The sequence below is a fragment of the Amblyraja radiata genome, chromosome 3, assembly GCF_010909765.2.
Source record: "Amblyraja radiata isolate CabotCenter1 chromosome 3, sAmbRad1.1.pri, whole genome shotgun sequence".
Taxonomy (NCBI): domain Eukaryota; kingdom Metazoa; phylum Chordata; class Chondrichthyes; order Rajiformes; family Rajidae; genus Amblyraja; species Amblyraja radiata.
Genome location: NC_045958.1, coordinates 89,054,282 through 89,081,858, shown reverse-complemented (window position 1 = coordinate 89,081,858; position 27,577 = coordinate 89,054,282). Strand labels below are relative to the sequence as shown.

The 27,577-nt window shown below is 45.8% G+C and overlaps 1 protein-coding gene across 5 annotated transcripts in view; it reads right to left on the bottom strand.

Moving 5' to 3' along the window:
* The window catches only part of palld (palladin, cytoskeletal associated protein), a 252,184-nt gene that overhangs the window by 124,004 nt on the left and 100,603 nt on the right, over nt 1-27,577 (bottom strand). For all 5 annotated transcript variants that reach the window (XM_033018280.1, XM_033018281.1, XM_033018284.1 and 2 more), the window contains 7 exons: nt 19,637-19,812; nt 18,680-18,746; nt 9,113-9,242; nt 7,059-7,121; nt 3,998-4,139; nt 2,819-2,842; nt 456-578 (listed from right to left, as the gene is read on the bottom strand). In XM_033018280.1, coding sequence (XP_032874171.1) covers nt 456-578; nt 2,819-2,842; nt 3,998-4,139; nt 7,059-7,121; nt 9,113-9,242; nt 18,680-18,746; nt 19,637-19,812 — 725 coding nt within the window. The remainder of the gene's footprint in view (nt 1-455; nt 579-2,818; nt 2,843-3,997; nt 4,140-7,058; nt 7,122-9,112; nt 9,243-18,679; nt 18,747-19,636; nt 19,813-27,577) is intronic.

The following is a 27,577-nucleotide window of genomic DNA, read 5'->3' as shown; positions in this document are numbered from 1 at the left end:
CCATTTGCCCACCCCTCTGAATACTCACTCACTGATTTTTAGGGTTTAGAGTTTAGAGTTACAGCGTGGAAACATTCCTTCAGCCTACCAAGTCCATGCCAACCATCAATCACCCATAAACTAGCTCTATTCTACAGACTTGGGACCATTCACAGAAAGAAGCCAATTAACCCACAAACCTGTACCTTTGGAGTGTGGCAGAAAACCAGAGCACCCAGAGAAAACCCACGGCGTCACAGGGAGAATGTGCAAACTCCGCACAGATAGCACCCGTAGTCAGGATTGAACCCGGGTCTCTGGCACTGCAAGGCAGCAACTCTACCACTGCGCCACCGTGTTGCATGACAGGAGCCCATCAGTCGTGAGCAGTGGTTGTGAACGTATTTTCAGCACTTTGAGGAGGATAGCTTCCTCTTTCCCCTGTTGCCCCATCTCCTTTTACCGCTGGCACCTACCTGGACACAGCGTGAGGTCAGCACTGCAGGACACAGAGCCAAAGGGATTGGTGACTATGCAAGTAAATGTTCCAGCATCTTCCGCAAAGGTTTCCGCAATCATGAGGGTGCAGATCTCTTCGGCTGAAACAGTTAAGAGAATATATTTCAGTACAACTTCCAGATAACATTGTACAACCTGTGAATGGATAGAACAAGTGCTGGAGTAACTCAGAGGGTCAGACAGCTTCTCAAAAGAACATGGATCGAGGATGTTTTGTCTGACTTATTCAGTCTGAAGAATGGTCTCGACCTAACGTCACCTATTCATAAATAGACAAAAACTGCTGGGTATTGGCATAGCTGAAGAGGCAATAGCCCAGCTGGCAGTGACTGGCACAGCTAGATGAACATTGGCACAGCTGAAAGGGATATTGACAAAGCTGGAGGAAAGATTGTTACAACTGGGGTGACTGGTACAACTGGGAGATATTGGAACAGCTGGCAGTGGCATTGGCACAACTGAGAATGACACGCACAGCTGGAGGTGACATTGGCACAGCTGAACGTAATGCTGGCACAACTGAGGAGTCATCGCAACTCATGCAGGCATGGTGGAACAGCATAGAATTGCTGCCTTACAGCACCAGAGACCCGGGTTCGATTTCGACTACGGGTCTGTCTGTATGGTGTGTGTTCTCTCCGTGGCTATGTGGGTTTTCTCCGGGCACTCTGGTTTCATCCCAAGTGCCAAAGATGTGCAGGCTTGTAGGTTAATTGGCTTCTGTAAATGCTCCCTAGTGCATCGGATAGAACTAGTGTATCTGGTGACCATTGGTCAGCATGGACTCGATGGGCCAAAGGGCCTATATTTCCCACTATCTCTAAACTGGGTGATATTGGCACAGCTGGGGTGAATTTGGCACAGCTGGACAATCTAAGTAGTTTTGTTGGTATCATTGCGGAGATTTGTTTGACACCTGAATGTAAATTCCTCTGCTACCATCAGTGGGACTTAAGGTCACCTCTCTGGATCACTGGCCCAGTTACCTGGCTGCTGAACCAGTCAAATAAGCACTAAGCTGCTGAACCCAACATAACGGCTCTAGTATATTAAACAATATTTCCAAAATAAAAACAGAAAATGCTGTAAATACCAAGGAGGTGAGTCCGCATTCATGGAGAGAAACATGCAACGTTCCAAGTCAACAAACCTCAACTGGAGATTACAAAGCAAATGCGATGAGCCATTGACTTGAAACATGAACTGTATTTCTATCTCCATCGCCACTACCTGCCCTACTGAGCATTTCCTATCTTATCGGTTTTTACTTCAGATGTCCTGCATCTGCAGTGTTCTACTTCCACAATTCAGCTCTGTTGACTGCAAGGGGAGCATATGTGAGCCCCAGTTTGAATATTTGAAGGGGCTACTCCTTGCCTTCTCGCTCCAGTTTAGTCCCACCATCCTTATCTTTGGGCACCCAGTTGATAGACAATAGACATTAGACAATAGACAATAGGTGCAGGAGTAGGCCATTTGGCCCTTCGAGCCAGCACCGCCATTCAATGTGATCATGGCTGATCATCCCCAATCAGTACCCCGTTCCTGCCTTTCCCCATATCCCATGACTGCTATTTTTAAGAGCCCTAGCTAGCTCTCTCTTGAAAGCATCCAGAGAACCCTCTGAGGCAGAGAATTCCACAGTCTCACCACTGTGAGAAAAAGTGTTTCCTCATCTCCGTTCTAAATGGCTTCCTCCTTATTCTTAAACTGTGGCCCCTGGTTCTGGAATCCCCCAACGTCGGGAACATGTTTCCTGCCTCTAGTGTGTCCAAGCCCTTAACAATCTTATATGTTTCAATAAGATATCCTCTCATCCTTCCATAGGGAAGTGAGTAGATCAGAAGATGCCCTGGTTGGGTTCCTCCTGGGCCTGGCCAAGCTGGCCATTTGTGGGTCATGGCGCCAGGCAGACCAGGGCTCCGGCTGAGCTGACTGCCGGCTGCTTTTCCGGGGTTACAGCCATGTCTGGGTGTCCCTTGAAAAATAAAACGCGGTGTCCATGGGCACCGTGGAGAAGTTCCGAGAACTCAGGGCACGACGAGGGATTTACTGTATCCTGGATCAGGATTGTAATACAGTAATTTTATGTTTAGCAGTAAGAATACTTGACGATTTATGATGGTGGGTGTTTGTGATTGTTTGTTGTGTAAATATTATTGTAAATAATTGAATATATTTAATTTTGTAAACAGAACGTGAGGCCAAATGTTGGGAGCGCAGTGTAGAGTGCGGTTGGTTCTACTGAGGGGAGACATATAAATCCTCAAACCTTCACCCACTCCAGGATATTAGTTGTCGTCACTCCCCGGCTACTCACCGGGATCGAGCGTTGTCCGAGGCTCTGGGGAGGTCACACAAGGAGCACGTCACATGGAATAGAGAAACAAGAACAGTAACTACATCAGCTTGCATTCAACACTCAATGGTTCAGTGTCAGCTTTGTGAGGTTTTGCTGATCTCATCATCAATTGTGGAGACAAAATGTTGCTCGCTTTGAGAAATGTTTCTTCGCCCAACTTTCTGTTTAAACTCACTGGTATTTATTCTTAAAGTACTAACCAATGTCTCTTAGTCCCCCTCTCTCAGTGGGATATCTATACTTTGGGCAGTGTCTCTCACTCCTCCTCTCTCAGTGGGATATCTATACTTTGGGAAGTATATCTCACTCCTCCTCTCTCAGTGGGATATCTATACATTAGTGTCTCTCGGTCCCTCTCTCTCTGGGGAATATCTGTACATTGACCAGTGTATCTTGGGTCCATCTTTCTTGGGCGGGTTATCCGTATACTAACTCGATGGGCCGAAAGGCCTGTTTTTACGCTGTATCTCTAAAATCTAACGTCGGGTGCTCTGGCTTCCTCTCACATTTCAAAGACATGGAGGTTACTTGGTGGCTGTAAGTTACCTGTAGTGAGTGAGTGCAGCCAGCGGTAGAATCTGGGGGTAATCGGTGCAAATGTGGGGAGAATAGAACAGAGCGAGTTTAATTTGTTGCTGTTTCAATGTTGAATGATTCTATGCCTATGACTCCATCTCTGTAAATCAGCATGACTTGAAGAAACTCAATATTGGGCGGCACAGTATCGCAGCCGACAGAGCTGCTGCCTGACAGTGCCAGAGACCGTGACCTTGGGTGCTGTCAGTGTGGAGTTTGCACATTCTCCATGTGATCCTGTGAGTTTTCTCCGGGTGCTCCGGTTCCCCCCTACTTCCCAAAGATGTGGGGGTTTGTAAGTTAATTGACCACTGTAAATTGCCCCGAGTGTGTAGCTAAGGGGCACTTGCCGAGGCAGCATGAAGTGTAGATGGAGTCAATGGAAGAGAGGTTGGTTTGTGTGATGGTGAGTGAAACTTGACTTGAACGGATGGCGTTCCTATTGAATTTCCTCCATTTGAGGGATGGCGGAGGTAGGGGGCAGGGGGACGTGGGAATACGTCAGGAATGCTTCTTGATTCGAATGGAAATTCCCAGTCTCGATACGGTGGTGTGCATTACTTTTCTGAAGGATTCGGAAATCTGGCGAGTCTTCGATTTCTGTTCCTTGCCTCTGCCATTGGACTTTAAGAGGAGGTGAGCCTTTCACCCGACATTCCAGAACCACGACCTGACCGTCTGATGCATTGATGTCTTGTAGGACCTGATGGGAGACAAGGGTTTATTGTTAATGTTCACCTCACCGCTCGTTGAGTCATGTTTAGTTTGGTTTAGTTTCGAGATGCAGCGCAGAAACAGGCCCTTCGGCCCACCGGGTCCGCGCTGACCAACAATGACCCCGTACACTAGCACTATCTGACACAGTGGGGACACTTTACAATTTTTACCAAAGCCAATTAACCTACAAACCTGTACGTCTTTGGAGTGTGGGAAGAAACCAGAGCACCAGGGGAAAACGCACGTGGTCACGGGGAGAATTTACAAACTCTATATTACAGCACCTGTAGTCAAGATCGAACCCGGGTCTCTGGCATTGTAAAGCAGCAACTCTATTGCTGCGCCACCGTGCCACCCCTAAGTCACAGCTCCTGTTCAAAAGTTATAGGAGCAGAATTAAGCTATTTAGCCCATTGATTGGCTCCACCATTCAATCATGGCTGATCTATCTTTCCCTCTCAACCCCATTGTCCTGACCTCTCTCCAAAACCTTTCACACCTTTGCCCCCACCAAGCAAGAACCTATCAATCACCGCTTTAAAAATACCCAATAACTTGGCTTCACAGCCGTCTGTGGCTATAAATTCCACAGATTCACCTCTTCTCTCCAGACTTTAATCAGACGTTATTGGACTTTATCTTGAACTAAACATTATTCCCTTTATCTTTGATCTGTACACTGTGGATGGCTTGATTGTTATCATGTATTGTCTATTTGCTGACTGGATAGCACGCAACAAAAAAGCTTTTCACCGTACCCCCGTACACATGATAATAATAAACTAAACAAAACTAAATCAAACTAAACCAACGCAAGATAAAGTAGTGGAAATAAAGAACTGCAGATGCTAGTTTATTCCAGATAGACACTAAATGCTAGAATAATCCAACGGATCAGGCAGAATCTTTGGAGAACAATAGGTGACATTTTGGGTCGGGACCCTTCCTCATACTGAATATGTTGTTCAGTCTGAAGAAGGATCCCGAACCAAAATGACACCCATCCTGTTTCTCCAGAAATGCTGCGTTGCTCCAGCTTTTTGTGTCTCTCTTCAATGCAAGATAAAGTCCAGTGAAGTCCAATAAACCTAAACCAAAATAAAATGCTGATCAAAGCATCGAAAGCTGACGGGATAGGCAATAGTCTTTGTGTGAAAGCAAAAGTAACTTTGAAACATAAAACAAACACTGGTTGAATAAGATCTGTGCAGATTCACATCACGAACGAGCAAGTGCAGGAAGCACAAGGTAAAGCTGACACCTCTGCAGTAGTGAAAGGTGCATGGGCACATTGCCAAGACAGGAACTAACACCCTGCCCTGGAATCCAAGCTGGGAACAATGGAGGGATTGTTCCGTAACTGCCGGAGTAACTCCGGAAGCAGCACATGGCTTTGTGTGTCTGCTTCACCCCTAAGCAGCTGTAATTATGATGATGATTATTATTATAGACTATTATTGATATTATCGCACTATTATTGTTCGTTTTTTATGTATACATATGTGTGTGTGTGTGCATATATATATATATATGTATATGTGAGTATGTGTATATATATATATATATATATATATACACACATACACTGAACTTTTTTATTCTCATTTAGTATATTGTTTACAGTGTACTATGTTTTCATATTCTGTTGTGCTGCTGAAAGTAAGAATTTCATTGTTCCATCTGGAACATATGACAATAAAACACTCTTGACTTTTGACTCCAGACTTGGTTTCCACCGACTCACTACTGTTTAGATCCACAGCATCCCAGTGGCTGTACAAACCACCTTGGACTCTTGCAGCAGGTACAACTTAAAAGATCTCCCTCCCCTTTCTGGAAGTGGATTCAGGATTTAAAATATTCATCAGCCCTGAATTGCAACCTGTGTGGATTTCTCCATTAACCCAGTCTTCCAAAACTAGGTCAGGCGCAACACACAAAGTACTGGAGTAAGTAACACAGAGGAGCGGAGGTGGGGAGGGGTGGGGGTGTGGCCAGGCAGTATTTGTGGGGGGAATGGTCAGAACCTGTAGAAGGGTCCCGACACAAAACATCATCTGCCCATTCCCTCCACAAATGCTGCCTGACCTGTTGAGATCCTCCAGCACTTTGTGTTTTGTGCAATATTCCAACACCTGCAATTCCTTGTGTCTGCAAGTCTGTTCTCCACTACAAGTGGCTGCACCTCAGATAGGTTTGTTCTCTCTCTCTCTCTCTCTTTCCCTGCTTCTTCTTTCTTTATCTCCTTTTTGTTTTGTTGTCAGCTGTCATTTATATTTTTATTTTTGTTATTGTCTGTGCCCCTCTCTCTCTTTCTCTCTCTCTTTCTGCTTTTGTTCCCTACTCGCTCTTTCTTTCAGTTGTCATTTTTCTTTTCCTTTTTCTCACTTTCTATCCATCTTTCTCCCACTCTCTGTCTCTCATCTGTCATTGATCTTTTTTCTGAGAGACTTTCCATCCATCTTTAGCCCACTCTTAGCTTAGTTTAGGGATACGGCGTGGGAACAGGCCCTTAAGCCCATCGAGCAAAGGGCAACCATCAATCACCCATTCACACTAGTTCTTTGTTATCCCACTTTCTCATCCACTTCCTACACACTAGGGGCAATTTTACAGAGGCCAATTAACCTACAAACATTTGGCTCATTCTCTGTCGATCTCTTCGCTTCCTCTTTCCTGTATTGACTCTCCCTGCGTGCTTAACCTCGCGCAGAAGTGAGGCACCGAGCTCTGGCTCATCACCTGAGTGATTGGTGGGTGGCAGCTGCAATGAGGGTCATAGGTCGAAGGCCTCCCTCCCTCCTGGCCCTGCTGACTCTGGGCAAACCAGCCCACAACCGACACTGAGGGATTGTCTGAGACTTTGGCCAGGCAATTCTCTTCAAACAAATTGTAAAAGACTGACCTTTGTAAAAACAGGAGAGGAAACTCCATCCTGGACCGGTAAACACGGTGGGGGACTCTGGATCTTAAAATGAACACAAGCAAAAATGAATACCAATTTGAATGCCAAATTCACACTATTGCTTTTGTCAGAGATAATCTTTAGTTTTACAATTGCAGTTAATGCAGGAATTACTCATCGTCCGGTTACACCAGTCAATAGGAATAAGTAGAGTTGCTGCCTCACAGCACCAGATACCCAGGTTCAATCCTGACCCTGTGTGGCGTCTGTGTGGAGTTTGCACGTTCTCCCACGTGGATTTTCCGGGTGCTCCGATTTTCTCCCACATCCCTGAGATGTGCAGGTCAGTAGGCTGTTTGATTGCTGTAAATAGCCCATAGTGTGTGCGTGAATGGTAGAACCAGAGCGGAGAACAGGTTAGATAGAAAATTGAGAAATTTCTTGTTGGATTAGATTGATATTCTTTTGAGTCAGGAGAATGAGGGAAGAATGAGGGTTACCCTTTTGTCACCTATTTATTTCTGGTCTTTGTCCACCCATCTTATCAACTCACCCCCCCCCCCCCCCTCCCCCCACCTGTATCCACCTATCACTGCCAGGCTCTGTACTGCCCCCTCATCTTTTCCAGCCTTCTCTCCCCCACCAATGACATTCCCAATGCGAAACATCATCTATCCATGTCCTGCAGTAATGCTACCTGACCCGCTGAGTTACTCCAGCAGTTTGTGATTTATTTGGTAAACCATCATCTGCTGTTCCTTGTGTCTCCAATTCTGTAAACTGGTCCCTCTGATCCTCTTTCAGCGGGCAGCACAGCTTGAGTGGAATTTGAACTGACAACCTTCTAAATTAGAAACAAGGAAATGCTGATACTAGTTTCCAAGAAAAGATGCAAAGTGCTGGTGTAACTCAGCAGGTCAGGCAGCATGTCTGGGGAACATGGATAAGTGACGTTTCGGGTCAGGACCCTTCTCAATCTAAAGAAAGGTTCTGATTTGAAAAGTCACCTATCCATGTTATCCAGAGATGCTGCCTGCCTTACTGAGTTACGCCAGCACATTGTGTCTAACCTTCTAAATTAGTTGTACCATAGCCATATGTACAAACTCCATACAGACATCACCCGAGGTCAGGGTCGAACCCGGCTCTCTGGCGATGTGAAGCAGCTCTACTAGCTTATCTGTAGACTTTAAATCATGGGGAAGATGCCAAGATGGCGGCCAAGCCAAGCGACTCACTGCGTGCTGCACTCATAAGTGGATCTACAATCATTCATTACACTCTTCTAAACCTCTACTCCAACAGCAATATTTCTTACGACTTTATCTTGCACTAAACGCTATTCCCATTATCCTGTATCTGTACACTGCAGACGACTTGATTGTAATCATGTATAGTCTTTCTGCTGACTGGACAGAACACAACAAAAATGCTTTCCACTGTACCTCGATGCAAATGATAATATATTAAACTAAACGAAACTAAACTAAACTATGTCTGTAAGGAAACACAAAGAACTGCAGATGCTAGTTCATACAAAGAAAGACAAAGTGCTGGAGTAACTCTGGAGTAACCATTGTCTTATTTTACGTTAGACTTTGGAGATACTGCATGAAAACAAGCCCTTCAGCCTACCGAGTCTGTGCCGGCCAGCAATTGCCCTGTACGCTACATTATCCTACACACTTGCGATCATTTATACGAAAGAACTGCAGATGCTGGTTTAAATCGAAGGTAGACACAAAATGCTGGAGTAACTCAGCGGGTCAGGCAGCAACTCTGGTGAAATAATTTATATTTTTACCGAAGCCAATTAAACTACAAATAGTCACGTCTTTGGAATGTGGGAGGAAACCAGAGCACCAGGAGAAAACCCACGCCGTCACAGAGAGAACGTAAAACTCCATACTGGCAGCATCTGCGGTCAGTAACACTACCGCTGTGCCCCTTCCACGTTTGGTGCGGATTGTAAAACACACAAGAGAGGTGTTAGTTATCAGGCAGATGCCATGATTAGATGCATGATCGTGCTTGCTTATCGTTGCTTATCGTACCTGGGGAGCCGGGATGGAAATGGATTGGACCAGAGTAGAGCGGACCTGTTGGACATCAGGACCACCCGCTGTCTTCTTTGAGTGAGGGGATCCTATCGTCAAGGACACTGAGGTTGTCTTCTTTTGGGACCTTGGGTTCAGGAAGGGAAAGAGAGAAATATATATTGATTACAGAACTGCCGCATTAGCAGGTAAAGCATGTCAAAGCATTCTTGTTTAGACATACAGCATGAAAATAGGCCCTTCGGCCCACCGAGTCCACACCGACCATCAATCACCCATACACCAATTTTATGTTTTCCCACTTTCGCATCCACTCCCTCCACACTAGGAGCGATATACAAAGGCCAATTAACATACAACCTGCATGTCTTTACGATGTGGAAGAAAAACGGAAGAAACGCACACGGTCAAAGGGAGAACATACAAACTCCCTACAGACAGCATCAATAGTCAGGATCGAACCCAGGTCTATGGTGTTATGAGGCCACAGCTCTACCACTGCGCCACTGTGTAGAGTTACAGCATGGAAACAGGTCCATCAGCCCACCGAGTCCTTACCGACCATCTGTTCACGCTAGTTCTAAGTTATCCAACTTTTACATCCATTCCCTACACACCAGGGGCAATTTACTGAGGCCGACTAACTTACAAACCCACACGTCATTGGGATGTGGGAGGAAACTGGAGGATTCTGAGGAACCCCATGCAGTCACTGGGAGAATGTGCAAACTCGACGCAGGCAGCGCCTGAGATTGGGGTAAATGGTGAGTTTAGAGATACAGTATAGAAACATGCCCTTCAACCCAACCAACGATCATTAGTTCTATCCTACACATACTAGGGACAATTTACAAAGGCCAAGTAGCCTACAAACCTGCACCGGAGCATCTGGAAAAAATTTATAGAGGTGATCTTATAGAGGTGTATAAGATCATGAAGAGAATAGATAGGGTGAATACACAGAGTCTTTTACCCAGAGTAGGGGAATCAAGAAACAGAAGACATAGGTTTTAAGTGAGGCGGGGAAGATTTACTAGGAACCTGAGGAGCAATTATTTTACACAAAGGGTGTTAGGTATATGGAACGAGCTGCCAGAGGAGGTACTATTATAACATTTAAAAAACACATGGACGCAGGCAGGTGGGACTAGATGGGGCATGTTGGTTGGTGTGGGCAAGTTGGGCTGAAGGGCCTCTTTCGACGCTGTATGACTGTGAGGTAAAGAGATAAGGACAGAAGAGGCATAAAATGTATAATGGAAATCTATGATTAGACAGACAGTTACAGGTGGTACAACCAAGGGAAGCACAGTGGAGCAGCGGTAGAGTTGCTTCTTTACAAAATAATAAATCAGGGAAGGTAGTGCATCCGTGGATAACAAGGGAAATCAGGGATAGTATCAAAGCGAAGGATGATGCATACAAATTAGCCAGAAAAAGCAGCATACCAGAGGACTGGGAGAAATTCAGAGACCAGCAGAGGAGGACAAAGGGCTTAATTAGGAAAGGAAAAATAGATTATGAAAGAAAACTGGCAGGGAACATAAAAACTGACTGCAAAAGTTTTTATAGATATGTGAAAAGAAAGAGATTAGTTAATACAAATGTAGGTCCCTTGCAGTCAGAAACAGGTGAGTTGATCATGGGGAACAAGGATATGGCGGACCAATTGAATAACTACTTTGGTTCCGTCTTCACTAAGGAAGACATACATAATCTGCCGGAAATAGCAGGGGACCGCGGGTCAAAGGAGTTGGAGGAATTGAGTGAAATCCAGGTTAGCAGGGAAGTGGTGTTGGGTAAATTGAATGGATTAAAGGCCGATAAATCCCCAGGGCCAGATAGGCTGCATCCCAGAGTACTTAAGGAAGTAGCTCCAGAAATAGTGGATGCATTAGTAATAATCTTTCAAAACTCTTTAGATTCTGGAGTAGTTTCTGAGGATTGGCGGGTAGCAAACGTAACCCCACTTTTTAAGAAGGGAGGGAGAGAGAAAACGGGGAATTACAGACCAGTTAGTCTAACATCGGTAGTGGGGAAACTGCTAGAGTCAGTTATTAAAGATGGGATAGCAGCACATTTGGAAAGTGGTGAAATAATTGGACAAAGTCAGCATGGATTTACGAAAGGTAAATCATGTCTGACGAATCTTATAGAATTTTTCGAGGATGTAACTAGTAGCGTGGATAGGGGAGAACCAGTGGATGTGGTGTATCTGGACTTCCAGAAGGCTTTCGACAAGGTCCCACATAAGAGATTAGTATACAAACTTAAAGCACACGGCATTGGGGGTTCAGTATTGATGTGGATAGAGAACTGGCTGGCAAACAGGAAGCAAAGAGTAGGAGTAAACGGGTCCTTTTCACAATGGCGGGCAGTGACTAGTGGGGTACCGCAAGGCTCAGTGCTGGGACCCCAGCTATTTACAATATATATTAATGATCTGGATGAGGGAATTGAAGGCAATATCTCCAAGTTTGCGGATGACACTAAGCTGGGGGGCAGTGTTAGCTGTGTGGAGGATGCTAGGAGACTGCAAGGTGACTTGGATAGGCTGGGTGAGTGGGCAAATGTTTGGCAGATGCAGTATAATGTGGATAAATGTGAGGTTATCCATTTTGGTGGCAAAAGCAGGAAAGCAGACTATTATCTAAATGGTGGCCGATTAGGAAAAGGGGAGATGCAGCGAGACCTGGGTGTCATGGTACACCAGTCATTGAAAGTAGGCATGCAGGTGCAGCAGGCAGTGAAGAAAGCGAATGGTATGTTAGCTTTCATAGCAAAAGGATTTGAGTATAGGAGCAGGGAGGTTCTACTGCAGTTGTACAGGGTCTTGGTGAGACCACACCTGGAGTATTGCGTACAGTTTTGGTCTCCAAATCTGAGGAAGGACATTATTGCCATAGAGGGAGTGCAGAGAAGGTTCACCAGACTGATTCCTGGGATGTCAGGACTGTCTTATGAAGAAAGACTGGATAGACTTGGTTTATACTCTCTAGAATTTAGGAGATTGAGAGGGGATCTTATAGAAACTTACAAAATTCTTAAGGGGTTGGACAGGCTAGATACAGGAAGATTGTTCCCGATGTTGGGGAAGTCCAGGACAAGGGGTCACAGCTTAAGGATAAGAGGGAAATCGTTTAAAACCGAGATGAGAAAAACTTTTTTCACACAGAGAGTGGTGAATCTCTGGAACTCTCTGCCACAGAGGGTAGTTGAGGCCAGTTCATTGGCTATATTTAAGAGGGAGTTAGATGTGGCCCTTGTGGCTAAGGGGATCAGAGGGTATGGAGAGAGGGCAGGTACAGGATACTGAGTTGGATGATCAGCCATGATCATATTGAATGGTGGTGCAGGCTCGAAGGGCTGAATGGCCTACTCCTGCACCTAATTTCTATGTTTCTATGTTTACAGCGCCAGTGATACAGGTTCGATCCTGACTAATGGTGCTGTCTGTATGAAGTTTGTACATTCTCCCCATGACTGTTTGGGTTTCTCCGGGTGCTCCGGTTTCCTCCCACATTCCAAAGGCATGCAGGTTTGTCGGTTAATTGGCTTCGGTAAAATTTGTAAATTGTTCCTAGCGTGTAGGATGGTGCTGGTGTACAGGGTGATCGCTGGTTGGTGCGGACTCAGCTGGCCAAAAGGCCTGTTTTCATGCTGTATCTCTAAATTAAACTAAACTGGACTCCATTTCATATCTTGCACAGGAAACAGGAGCAAGATATCAGTTAGCGACCTCACACTGCAGTCGGCAAGCTGCTGACAAGTTCCACACCCCGTTGACAAGAGCCTAGACTCCAGAGCACCGTAGTAACAGGAACTCCTTCAGTGCCACCACTATGTCACATGTTGCTTAATATTTGGGAAGGGTGTGCCAGTGAAGTAACAATCCTGTCCGCGTGAACCAACCTGATTGTAGATTGAGTTAGTTAAGCTGCGGCTGCAACAACATTTTGGAACCTGAGGAGTAACCTTTTCAGTCGGTGAGTTTTTAAAAATAAATAATTGTATGATTTTACTGGGTTATATGCTCTACCTATTGAGTTTGACCTGATTTTACTTCAGAGTCACGTGAGTGACTACGTGAAGAACCCGCTTCCAACGCATGCGTGTCATATCGCTACACGCATTGCACGAGTCAACAGGAGGGGGGAGGACATCCCCCAGTAACGGGAGAAGATAAAAGGACCAGCAAAAGGCAGGTAAGGACTCTGCATTTTTAGTTTACACAAATGGACAGAGTAAAAAGGAAGCGGTCTGCTAAAAAGCTGCCCGAGAAACGCGTTGTAAACGTGGATGAACGGCAGAGACAGCAGCCGTCGGCTCTAGAGGCCTCGGTAGAGGAATCAGCTGTGCCAGAAATCATTCTGGCACCGACGAAACTTACTTCCCGGCCGGGAGGCAAAGTTCAAACTAAAACACACCATCTAGAAGAGCCCGACTTGGAGCAGCAGCGGGCGACCAGCCCGTATCAATATCGGACCAGGGCTGAACGGGTGCGGCAGACGGAACAAACCCGCTATGAGTGGCTGCATACGGAGCAGCCAGGAGAAACAGCTGACCGGGAACAGAAATGGACCGACAGTCAGGACCGGTGTGGCCAGCGGCGGGACGAGGAAAGCCCGCAAACCAGCACCCGTGAGTACCGGGGACGGGAACAGCGGGGATACAGAGCACACTGCTGAAAGGCTGCAGGAATGGGAGCAGCCAAAAATAGCAAGTGCAGCTCAACATAAAGACCGTCTAAAGGAGCTGCTGGAGGAGCTCCTTCACAGTGGCAGTCCCATGAATGTGGAGACTAGCCACAGTGGGCAGGCAAGCCCCATATGGGTACCCCGTGAGGGACCCCCTGAAATCTCGACCTCTTCGGAGGAGAGTGGGCAGGACCCTGATGGGCCAGACCCTGATCACACAGCTTCCCATGATCCTGAATCTGCAGAAAAACATACACTGCTGGACATGGTGGCTGATTACTACAAACCAAGTCAAACAGGGGCAGACTTGGATTCCAGGATGGCAGCCAGTATTAACTACATGTCTGGCCATCAACTCCAACAACAAATATTTACAGAGACACTGGCCAGACATCTGCCACCTGGTAACTGTGATGCATTACAAATCCCCAGTGTCAACCAATGCATTTGGAAGCATATGGGGAGGGACATCAGGAACCAGGACCTCAAAATCCAGAAAACCTTAAAGGGGCTTACGGCAGGGATCACAGCCTACACCCGCACCCTGGACAAAACAGAGCTAACTAAAGACCACCAAGACGCACTAGCTCTGTTTTGTAATGTACAATATGAGCTGAATAGCATGCGGAAGGCTGCTATTCAGCCGACACTAGATCCCAAATACGCAACAATTTGCAAACAAAGAGCCGTTAAAACCTCAACCCTTTTGTTTGGGCAAGACTTGTCCAAACAGGTCAAGAAACTGGACGAAGAAGCCAAGACAATGGGGCTCATCAAAGCCAGCATGAAGGCTTATTTTGGATCACGGTACCAGCCACATGTAAGACCGATAAGTGTGGCTCATACCAGTGGCACTGCCAGAAACCAATACAACCCACAGCAGCCTTTTTTAGGGTATGGCCAGGGACGGCCACCCTGGAAGATGCGGAAGCATCAACCTCCAGTACAACCTCGAACACAATCAATAAAAACAGAACCCCCCTTTTTCAAAAAACCAAGAAAATAATACAACCACCAGTAACCATGGAGGTACGTGGGTGGGGTTCTTTTGTAAAAAAGGGACCCACGACGGGGGGGGTGGGAGGTTGCAATACGACAGTTATGAATGGTGTAAAATCACTACAGACTCGTATATTCTAAGCAGTATTCAGGGTTATCTGATAGAATTTACTCATTCCAATAACCCCCCAGTACAACATACACCAGAAAGGCATTTCGTCCTTATAAAAAACGAACAATCTAAAGCCCACACGGAGCTACAACGATTGTATACAAAAGGTGTGATTGAGCATACTACTCATGAACAATTAAAATTTGTATCAAACATATTATTAAAAATAAAAAAGATGGGGGTTGCAGGATTATCATTGACCTTTCAACCCTAAACACATTTGTTCAATATGTTCATTTTAAGATGGATACCTTTATCACTGCTAAAGAATTAGTATCAGCTGGTTTCTATATGACAAGCATTGACTTAAAAGATGCATACTATACAGTACCCATCAGAGGGGAACACAAACGGTAGTTAAGTGTAAATTGATACCAGAAACTAATATGGATTATCTAGGATTCACCATTAACACGGTCAATATATTAGTAACTTTACCAATAGATAAAGCCGCAGCCCTACAGGAGGATTGCAGCGAGCTTCTTAAACACCAACAGACCCTCCATTAGAGGGTAGGCCGGATAATTGGGAAGATTGTGGCTACATTCCCGGCCACACATTTTGGGCCATTACATTATCAAAATTTGTAAAGAGCAAAAATTAGAGCACTCAAATTTAACAAAGGTCATTTTGATAGACCTATGGAGCTGCCTACGGAAGCTATAATTGAACTACAGTGGTGGGAACATAGCATTAGGTATTGCTCCAACCCCATCATTATTGACAACTCGTCTATGGTATTACAAAATGGTGTATCCAAAGAAACATTTGGATATCGGCAACATACCTACCAGGTAAGCTAAATTCAGTGGCAGACACCAGGTCACGCAAATTTAATGAAAACACGGAATGGATGTTAAATAAAAATGTATTTGCTGAAATTACAGCAAAATATGGTAGACCAGATATTGATATCTTTGCGTCCAGGTTGAATCACCAATTACCAAGGTATGTCTCCTGGAAACCAGACCCTGGGGCAGAAGCTACAGATGCTTTCTCACTGCATTGGGGGAAATGGCGTTTTTTATGCTTTCCCCCCATTCTGCCTCATCAACCGGGTACTAAGGAAAATTCAACAATATTCGGCATCTGGGATTATCATAGTACCCGATTGGCCTACTCAACCGTGGTATTCAGTCATACAGGGGATGGTGTTAGAACCATGTTCCATTATTGGACATAGCCCAAATTTATTAATTCATCCAGTAACGGGGGGGCGGGGGGGGGGGGGGGGGGGGGGGCAGTCACCCATGCCATAATACTATGGATTTGTTGATTTGTAGAGTCTGAAAGACCCACTACACGACATGGGGCTGTCAGACAGGACGATGAATCTCATCACATCCGCACAAAGACTGTCAACACGGAAGCAGTACCTCGGACACATCAAGAAATGGGGCATATGCTGCTTTGACAACAACCTCGACCAAAGGGCCAAGAACATTCCGGCCGTATTGGAATTCTTAACAAACCTCCATTATGACAAACGATTGGGCTACAGTGCCATCAATAGTGCCAGAAGTGCACTCTCCAATTACCTATCACAAGGAACGGAGCGGCACACGGTGGGAACGCACCCCCTGGTAACAAAACGTATGAGGGGCATATTCAATGCAAATCCCCCTAAAACCAGGTACTCCAAAATTTGGGATGTGGGTGTCGTTTTGAACATGCTGAGGAGCTGGTCGCCCATAACAGCATTATCACTTCAGAAACTGACCGTGAAGATGGTTATGCTCATGGCGTTAGTTTCTGCACAACGAGTCCAGTCATTAAGCAAACTGAGCCTGGACTCCTTGATCATCTCACCCGAGAAACTGGTGTTTGTCATACATGAGTTAATAAAACAAAACAGACCAGGCTCATCGGGTCAAGTGATTGAATTTATGGCATATCCATATGACAAACGTCTGTGTATAGCAAGACATATCCAATTAGACAACGCGGGGTCCTGCGACTCTGCCCGGCTCGGGAGCTGCGGACTCGGGAGCTGCGGACTCGGGAGCTGCGGACACGGGAGCTGCGGACACGGGAGCTGCTGCGGACACGGGAGCTGCTGCGGACTCGGGAGCTGCGGACTTCGGGAGCTGCGGACTCCGGCTGCGGGAGGCGGCTGATCAGGAGGTCCGGGCTGCTGAGGAGGAGGATGTTCACCGTTGGGGTTCGGCGTCGGCGTTCCACCAGCCCGGCGTGAGGGCCTGAACATCGGGCCGCCCGGGGTGGCGACTGCGGGTGCTAGGAAGGCCTCGACCACGAGTGAAAATCTGGGAAGAACGGAGGGGAGGCTGGCTGGACTATGGTGCCTTCCTCACCTTGGTGCCACTGTGTTATGTTGTGTCGTGGACTTTCAGTGTTTGTGCTTTTTTTTAAATTCTATTTTATTTTTAATATGTTTTATTATTTATTATTATTATTTATTTATTTTTATTTTTATGATACTGCCTGTAAGGGAAATTCATTTCGTTGTCTCTAACTGAGACAATGACAATAAATTTGAATACAATACAATACAATATACATGGAATATACTAAGAGCATTCGAGGGCAGGAAATGGCTCTGTTAATTTCTTACAAGAAACCGCACAAAAGGGTCACGACCCAAACTATCTCAAGGTGGGTCAAATGTGTCCTAAAGATGGCAGGAATAGACACTATTGTTTTTAAATCTCATTCCACCAGGGCTGCAGCAACATCCGCAGCAAAAATTCTGGAGGTACCCACGGACCAAATCCTCAGAATAGCAGGATGGTCATCCGAATGGACTTTCCAAAGGTTTTATAATAAACCAGTTTTGGAAAGCATTTTACGTTCAATATTATAATTTGCCCGAAGGGTTACAGGGCTATGATTTCAATTAATAAATTTATTTTCTCGTTATATCACACAAGTCTTTGTATAAGTGTGTCTAAAATTGCTAATGATACTCTCTCCCAATACCCAAGGCAGTTGTGAAGCATGGACTCGTTCCACGGCATGAGGTCACAGAGCTTTGAAATCTTCACGTAGTCACTCACGTGACTCCGAAGTAAAATAGTAAGATTAAACGAGAACTTACCAGTTTGAAGTTTGATCTGTATTTTATGAGGAGGAACGTTGAGGGAATACGTGCCCTCCGCTCCCACCCTCCTATGATCATATCAAAACTGGTATCTCTTTGATAATCTTACTATGTTAGGTCATTATAGTTTCTGTGACCTCACACCGCTGCTTTGAAGAATGACACGCATGCGTTGGAAGCGGGTTCTTCACGTATTCCCTCAACGTTCCTCCTCATAAAATACAGATCAAACTTCAAACTGGTAAGTTCTCGTTTAATCTTACTATTTTATTTATGTATAGTGTTATCTGATCTATTTGGGTAGCCTGCAAATCAAAACATTTCACTGTACATGTGACAATAAAGTATCGTTGAATCACTTTTAATGCTGGACTCTCTGTGGAGGTTGTGCACGCTTACAGAGTCTCGCACAATCACGAATGGCTATTGCACACTCAGACTTAACTCTTGCACAGTGGCTGCATGGTCAATGTACATTTCCCATGGGGTTCAGTTACACAGCGTAGGTTTCTTGCACGCCCACTGCTGCCGCACGCACTGCTGCACTCCCCCGCACACCTATGCGCAACCTGGGCAGCTGCATGAGACTAACGCATGCGCGGCTGGGCTCTTGCACACTAACGATCTCTGGCACTTACTGCGGCGTGCCGCCCGGTTGTGAGTGAAACATCTCTCCCTCGCCCTCGGAATCCGTGGATGATGCACCTGGAGAGAGGAGCAGAGTTAGAGGTACATCAAACTTTACTGTAAAGGAGCGGACGTGTTGCATCTCTGAATAGCGCCACCCTCAGTTATAGAATCATAGAGACCTAGGAAACGGAAATAGGCCTTACGGCCCATCTCGTTAATGCCAACCGAGATGCCCCATCTATTCTAGTTCCCACCTGCCCAATATTGTCCATGTCCATCTAAACCTTTCCTATCCATGTACCTGTCCAAATGTCTTTTAAATACTGTTGGAGCACCAGCCTCAACTACCACCTCTGGCAGCTCATTTCACTTAATTGCCCTTCTGGTTCCTATTAAATCTCTCTCCTCTCACCATAAATCTATGTTATCTGGTTCTTGACTCCCCAAGGGACATGTTTTACAGGGTAAGTACTTGAGAATGGGGTGTTTTGGTGGGAATGGATGAGTGAACCAAGGAGTTGCAGAGGGAGCAGACTCTGCAAAAGACAGAGGGGTGGCACAGTGGCGCAAAGGTAGACTTACAGCGCCAGAGACCCGGGTTCGATCCTGACTACGGGTGCTGTCTGTATGGAGTTCGTACATTCTCCCTGTGACCACATGGGTTTTCTCCGTGTGCTCCGGTTTCCTCCCACATTCCAAAGATGTGTGGGTTTGTAGGTTAAATGGCTTCTGTAAATTGTAATTTGTCCTTAGAGTGTAGGATTCTGTTTGTGTAGTGGGTGATCGCTCGTCTGCATGGACACGGTGGGCCAAAGGCCTGTTTCCGTGCTATATCTCTAAAGTCTAAAGGCAGAAAGGGATGTGACCAGCAGTGGGAACATGAAAGGTGGCGGAAAGGTCATAGAATCATGTATTGGATGCGGAACCTGGACACACTCTTGACACTTGTTTTATAAAGAGCTTACCTTCGACGTAAATCTCAGCAGACGTACTGTCAGTTCCAAAGCAGTTGGTGGTCGTACAGGCGTATCGACCCGTATCGTCCTCGAAGGCCTCCGCAATAGCTAACGTACAGAGATCGCCATCCTGGAATATCTGGATGTCAGGTGTGTTCTCCAACTTCCTCCCCTCACAGAACCATCTGAGGATTGGTCAACAAGGAAAAAAATGTTGTCGGTATTTATATGCTTTAGTTTTCAAACTGCCCCGATCTTGCTTCCAAGTAGGAAACCAAAGATCGCTGGCATTGTACCTGCAACTAAAGAGAAACTTTAGACTTTAGATATACATCTACATGGCAGCAACTCTACCAATGCACCACAGTGCTGCCCCTAACTTTGACGTCAACAACAATGGTCTTATGGTCATAAGTGATAGGAGCAGAATTAGGCCATTCGGCCTATCAAGTCTCCGCCATTTATTCATGGATGATCTATCTACCTGGTGGCGGCGCGACTCGTTGCAGCGGCTCCTACAGCCTGTCTGTCTTTTTTTATTTTTTGTCTAGTTAAATGTAGTGTTTGGTGTTTTTTAAATACTGGTTTTTAAATGTGTATATGTGGGGGGGCGGGGGGGGGAGGGGGAAACCGTTTAAAATCTCGTCCCTGTCCGGGAGACCCGACCTTTTCCCTGTCGGGTCTCCGTTGTCGTTGGGGCCTAGCACCGTGGAGCGGCCTCCAACCTGAACGACCTGGGGGCTCGGGAGACTGCGCTGCGGACTACTCACCATCGTGGGGCTGGCCGGCCTCGGAACGTGGGGAGCGGCGGTGACTCGCTGCTGCGACTCGACTCCTGGGGCTCGGAGGCTCCAGCAACGCAGCCGCAGGTCCGGTGGACTGGGACATCGGGAGCTCGCGGGTCCGGGGGGAGAGAGAGACCGCTTCCCGGAGCTCCCGCAACGCGACTTCTCCAGCCCGTGTCGCGGGGTTTGGAACGACCCGGAGCGGGGAAGTACATCACCCGGCACGGCTTCATGGCCGTGGGACATTACAGCGCCCGCCGGGGGCTCCAACTTCGAGACTTCTAGACCGGGAGCGGGGCCGTAAATCGCCCGGCACGGCCTAAAATGGCCGTGGGACTTATCATCAGCCGCCTGGGGCTTGGACATCGGGAGAGACATGGAGAGCAGGGGAGAGAAAATACTTTTGCCTTCCATCACAGTGGGTTCACTGTGATGGATGCTTGTGTGAACTTAATTGTGTGTATGTCTGTAGGACATTGTTTTTGTTTGTATGGCTGTGGAAACAAAATTTAGTTTGAGTCTCACTGGGGCTCAAATGACAATAAATTTGTATTGTATATTGTATAAAAATAAAAAATAAATCTCTCAAACCTAATTCCATTCTCCTGCCTTTTCCCCATAACCCCTGACACCCGTATAAATCAAGAATCTATCAATCTATGCCTTAAAAATATCCATTGACTTGGCCTCCACATCCTTCTGTGACAAAGAATTCCACAGATTCACCACCCTCTGACTAAGAAATTCTCCCTCATTCCTTCCTAAAGGAACGTCCTTTTATTCTGAGGCAATGACCTATAGTCCTAGACTCTCCCACTAGTGGAAACATCGTCTCCACATCCACTCTATCCCACAAACTCCTCTGGTGGAGTCTGCATGTTCCTCACATGAATGCATGCGTTTCCATCAGAAGATGTTTTGTTTAGTCTTATTTTAAAATACTGCATGGAAACAGGCCATTCGGCCCACGGAGTATACACCGACCATCGATCACCCATTCACACTAGTTCTATGTTATCCCATTTCTCATTTAGGCTGCTCCGGTTTCCTCCCACATCCGAAAGACATGCCTGTTTGTAGGTTAATTGGCCCTAGTGTGTAGGGAGTGAATGAGAAAGTGGGATAACATAGAATTAGTGTGAACGGGTGATCGATGGTCAGCGTGGACTTAGTGGGCCAAAGGGCTTATTTCCATACCACATATTTCAATCAAAAAATAACTAAAATACATTCAGGTGTAAAGGGGCTGTCCCACTGCGGCGACCTAATACGCGGGTTCAGAAGATTTTAGGAGTTGTCATGTAGAAGACCTCCTTCGACTATGTTGAAGACTAGCTTCGACTAGTTTCGGGAAAATTGGACACCGAATAGTGGAGAGTGAAGATGACCTCCTTCGATCTCCCTTCGACTATGTTGAAGAATATCTATGACTACCTTCGATTTGCTTACCTTCGACAACCCTCGATTACCTACGAATAACATGCCGACCTACTACGACCTACTTCAACTAAACCTACGAGTAAAAAAAAATATCGATTTTTTCCATGGCGGCCTTTTTTCAGCATGTTGAAAAATACGCCGCGACCTAGCTGAGGCCTCGAGTACGCGGGGACTACTCTCGAGCATGAAGGAGAGTTACAAAGGACTCCTAGGACCTCGTGTCGACCATGCTGCGAGTGTGAGTTGAGGGCAAACTCTTCTGAACTCACGGATTAGGTCGCCACAGTGAGACAGCCCCTTAAGCCTAGCCTGGAGAAGCTATGGGATAATGATGACTGCAGAAAAATCCCAAAGGTCAACATTCCCAATGAGTCAATCTTTCCACACCGTCAGTGGTGAGACCACCTGTTGTGGTACACTGATCCTTAAGTGACGCCTCTGTCTCTGTTTTACTACCATCATTAAACCTGTAACCTCCAGATCTGTCGGCTAAAGATAGAGGATTGGTCACTGGGCCAGGTGTTTTGGACAGTTCATTAAAATTGAGCCTTTTTAATGTTTTAAACGGAGGCTCTGTGAACATTTTTTGATAATGATTTCAATTCATCCAAGGTTTAGTTTATGCTTGTAGTGTGGCTAGAAAAATAGAGATAAGAGGAGGTGCTGGAAGCAGATATGATTGCAAAGTTTAAGAGGCATTTAGATGGACATAGGAACAGGCAGTGAATTCAGTGCATTCCCAGGGCAACGGTAAATGGAAATGAAGGGAGGATACAGTAAATGAGGAATTAGGGGAGGGCAACTATAATTGGGGACAGTAAAGGCATCAATGCCACATGTGCTCTCTTGGGACAATACCCCATGAGGTATCTGAGATCCTGTTACACTAGTGTCTGGTCATGGCAATAGCCAGGCAGTGGTCCTTCCACACGCACAGGCTTTGCAGTGGATGCACTCAGCTTCAATGCGTCCCTCAACACGTTCTGGAGAACATTGACTTCTATTAGGAGAAGATTGCATCTGGCAAAATGTACTGAGTGCCCCTGGTGTTTTGGAACGTGGTGGGAAAGTTGATGAAAATCAGCTGAGAATAGGTTCTGGGAAAGGTGAACGATATTATGGCATGACACAGTTTAGAATCCGTGGTTAGAAAATGGTCTCCTTCAATATAAAATCAAGAAAAGACGACAATCAGGCCATCTTTCTGGTTTCAGTGACAAAATAGTTCACCACACCATATTTGCACATTCTCTCTGTGGCCGCGCGGGTTTCCTTCAGGTGCTCCGGTTTCCTCCCACACACCAAAGACATGTGGGTTTGCAGGTTAATTTACCTTTGTAAATTTTTCCTAGTGTGTAGGGAGTGGATGAGAAAGTGGAATATAGAACTAGTGTGAATGGGTGATCGATGGTCGGCGTGGACTCAGTGGGCCGAAGGTTCTGTTTCTATGCTGTGGCTTTCAATCAATGAAAAGAACAGCATTAAGCATGTTGCAATATGATCTTGAGTGACCAAAAGGGTTCAGTCTAATATTATCTTCCTGCGGGATGGTAGGTTAATTGACCTCTGTAAATTGCCCCTAGTCTGTCGAGAGTGGATATGGGTGATTAATAATTGGTGTAGACCCAGTGCGCAGAAGGGCCTGTATCTTTCAATCTATCATAATGTAATGAAGGCAGGAGCCATGCCTGTTGCACAGGGCAATTCTCTCAAGAATAAAGATTCCGGTTTAGTTTAGTTTATTGCTACGTGTACCGAGGAACAGCAAAAAGCTTTTTTATTGCATGCTATCTGGTCAGTGGAAAGACAATACATGGTTACAATCAAGTTGTCCACAGTGCACAGATACAGGATAATGGGAATAATGTTCAGTGCAAGATAAAGTCTAGTACAATATGATTAAAGATTGTCTGAGGGTCCCCAATGAGGTAGATGGTAGCTCAGGACTGCACTCTAGTTGGTCATCAATTGCTGGAGTAACTCCGTGGGTCAGGCAGCATCTCTGGAAAACACGGATAGGCGACGTTTCGGGTCGTGACCCTACTTCAGACTGACTGATTCTTTCTATTCTTTATACAAACACACCCTACTCAGCATGGGAAGCAACCCTGGTTTCTTGTCTGAGCCGCATGTTATATCTTGCTTTCTTTCCTGCTGTGCTGACAGCTCCATTATTGTCTCGATCTCCTGCAGCTCTTGCCAAAAAAAACATTCAATGGAACACTAATCCTTGGCTGAGGTATCACTGAGCCCCTCCACAGGAGAATTTGGAGGAAAGCTCACTTTTTCACATATTAACTTCCAGATTTAGTTCGTAATTTCATAAATTATAGGGGCACAATTAGGATATTAAGCACATTAAGTCTACCCCGCCATTCAATCATGGCTGATCTATCTTTCCCTCTCAACCCCACTCTCCTGCCTTCTCCCCATAACCTTTGACACCCTTACTAATCAAGAATCTGTCAATCTTCGCTTTAAAAATACCCAATGACGGCCTCCATAGCCGTCTGTGGCAGAATTCCACAGATTTACCACACTCAGAATAAAGAAATTCCTTCTCATCTCTTTTCTAAAGGTACGTCCTTTTATTCTGAGGCTATGTTGCAAATTACAGACAGTCTCACCTGGTCCAGGAACACCACTGGGATTGTCAAACGGGCCCATCAGCGACTGCACTTCCTGAGGAAACTCAAACAGGCCTCACTCCCCACCAACATCCTCAGGACCTTCTACAGGGGCACGGTGGAGTCTGTACTCACGTACTGCATAAATACGTGGTACTCCAACTGCAACTGCTCAGACAGGAAGTCTCTGCAGAGCGTAGTGAGGGGAGCAGAGAGGATCATTGGCGTCTCCCTACCCTCGGTACAAGAACTGTTCCAGAGCCGTTGTCCGAAAAAAGCCCTGAGAATAGCTAAGGACAAACTGCACCCCCTCCACATACACCTGGATCTCCTGCCATCAGGCAAGAGATACCGTAGCATCAAAGCCCGGACTACAAGACTGCTAAACAGCTTCCTGCCACAGGCTGTGAGGCTGCTAAACAGTCACTCTGTACTCACAGTCACCTGATTCTGCGGCTTGGCATTTTAATGATTGGTTTTACTGTATTTTAATGTTGCTGTTTTACCTGCTTTTAACTATTTATACTGTTTCATCAGGGACTGGATTGTTTTTTATTGTTATTATGTGTGAAATGTTTTAAGTTTCATGTGCGATGCTCCGGTATTCCCGGGGAAACGTCTTCTCATTTTGCACTGTACAACTGTTGCTTTGCAAGATGACAATAAAGGTTGATTTGATTTACTTTGATGTCCTCTAGTCCTAGACTCTCCCACTAGTGGAAACATCCTATGCACATCCACTCTATCCAGGCCTTTCACTATTCGGTAAGTTTCAATGAGGTCTCCCTCATCCTTCTAAACTCCAGCGAGTACAGGCCCAGTCCCGTCAAACACTCATCATAGGTTAACCAAATCATCCCTGGGAGCATTCTTGTAAACCTCCTCTGGAACCTCCCCAAGGCCAGCACATCGCCCCGCAGATATGGGGCCCAAAGGAAAAAGGAAGCAGGAGAAGGCCATTCAGCCCCGGGTATGTCCCAACATTCAGTACGATCATGGCAAATCTGCCCCAGCCTTCAACTCCTTCTCTATGGTAGTTCCCCACAGTCCTCAGTTCCCCGCATAGAAACAAGAAACTGCTGGTTAATACACAAAAGGACATAAAGTACTGGGGTAACTCAGCGGGTCAGGCAGCATCTCTGGAGAACATGGATAGGTGCCGTTTTAGGTTGGCATCCTTGGTATTGATATGTATGAAGACCACCTTGCCCCCCTTCCCCTTTGTTTTTGAGAATGTTACCTGGATTAGGGATATTAGATACAGGGAGAGGTCCCTGCCTTTTGTTCCAAACATGTGCCTGTCCAAACCCCCCCCCCCCCTCACCTGTGTCCACCTATTATCTGCCACCTTTTGTCTTGCCTCTCCCCTCTTCCAGCTTTCTTCTCCCCTCCTCCCCCTCCTATCCCCACCACAATTAGTCTGAAGAAGGGTCGCGACCCGAAATGTCACCTACCCATGTTGTCCAGAGATGCTGCCTGACCCGCTGACTTACTCCAACACTTTGTGCCCTCAGTTCCCTGATCACAAATTTGTCTACCTTCATTTTAAATAGTTCCGGTCAAAGAATTCCAGAGGTTTACCACACTCTGAGAGAAGAATTTCCTGTGCACCTCAGGTTCCAATGACCACTCCATGATCCTGTAGCTATGAGTCTTTGTTTGAGACTCTCCTACCATCTTGAAGGTTGACCAAATTGTTGGAGAAACTCAGTGGGTTAGGCAGCATCTACGGAGCGAAGGAATGGGTGACGTTTCGGGTCGAGACCCTTCTTCAGACTGAAGTGGAAGTGGAAACATCTTGATATCTTATCCGTTATGCCCCTCCTAGTAAATTATATGATCAAACCTGATAGAAGTATATACAATTTTGACTGGCAAAGATAGTTCAGACAGTTAAAACCTTTGTCCCAGGGTGGAAATTTCAATGACTTAAGAGCAAAGATTTAAGGTGAAAGGAGCAAAGTTTAAAGAAGATGTATTTTTTACACAGAGGGTGCTGCGTGCATGGAACGTGCTGCCAGGGGTGGTGGAGTAGGCAGATACGATAGTGGCATTGCAGAGGCTTTTGGATAGACTCATGGATATACAAGGAATGGAGGCATATGGATCATGTGCAGGCAGTTCCTAAGTTCATAAGTTATGGGAGCAGAATTATGCCATTTGGCCCATCGAGTCCACGCCATTCAATCACTGATCTATCTTTCCTTCTCAACCTCATTCTTCTGCCTTCTAGGGAACAATTTACAATTTACAGAAGCCAATTGACCAACAAACCTGTATGTCGTTGGAGTGTGAGAGGAAACCTGGATAGCACCCGGGGCAAACCCACACGGCCACAGGGAGAATGTATAAATTCCATACAGACAGCACCCATAGTCAGGGTCAAACGCGGATCTCTGGAGCTGTAAGGCAGCAACTCTACCGTTGTGCCACTGTGCTGTCCCAAACCATAAGCCAAAACCTTTGTTCTATGTTCTATGACTGTGACATTGCCCTCTGACTCCCTTGCAGAGGAAGTAAGATGAGGTTCCCTGTCCAATACTGACCTCTGCAGTGGCGGACCTACATTTTTGGGGCCCTAAAGCTTGAACTGTTATGGGGGGCCTCTTCGCAACAAGGTCTGCGTAACCACTGTTATCGTCTTCAATGAGGTTGTTCCATGACAGATCATCACAAATTGTAATTTCTGTCATAAATGTTAATAGTGTTTTAAATAATTTATAATTATTTTATATTAAATATATTTAGAATGAAACATCCTTTTTGAATGTTTACATCTCGCCTACATGATACTTTACTCTTTTAATTTTTATTTTAAATATTATTTTGTATTGAATTACACTATATTATTAACATATATATTTTTTTAAACCCCTTCTCATACAGTAGACCCAACATTTTTAAACAATGTGGACTAAGCATGATATTCACCTCCAGAAAAAAAGTAGGAAGTATTGGCCGGGGGTCCAGGAGGCAACCGGTGGGGTCCAGGGGGCAACGCCCCTTGAAGCTCCTGCATTTTCAATAAATTGAAAGTGATTCTCAAGATTTCTGCTGGTAGTTTACATAACAGAAGCTTAGAATTTTTCTAACACATA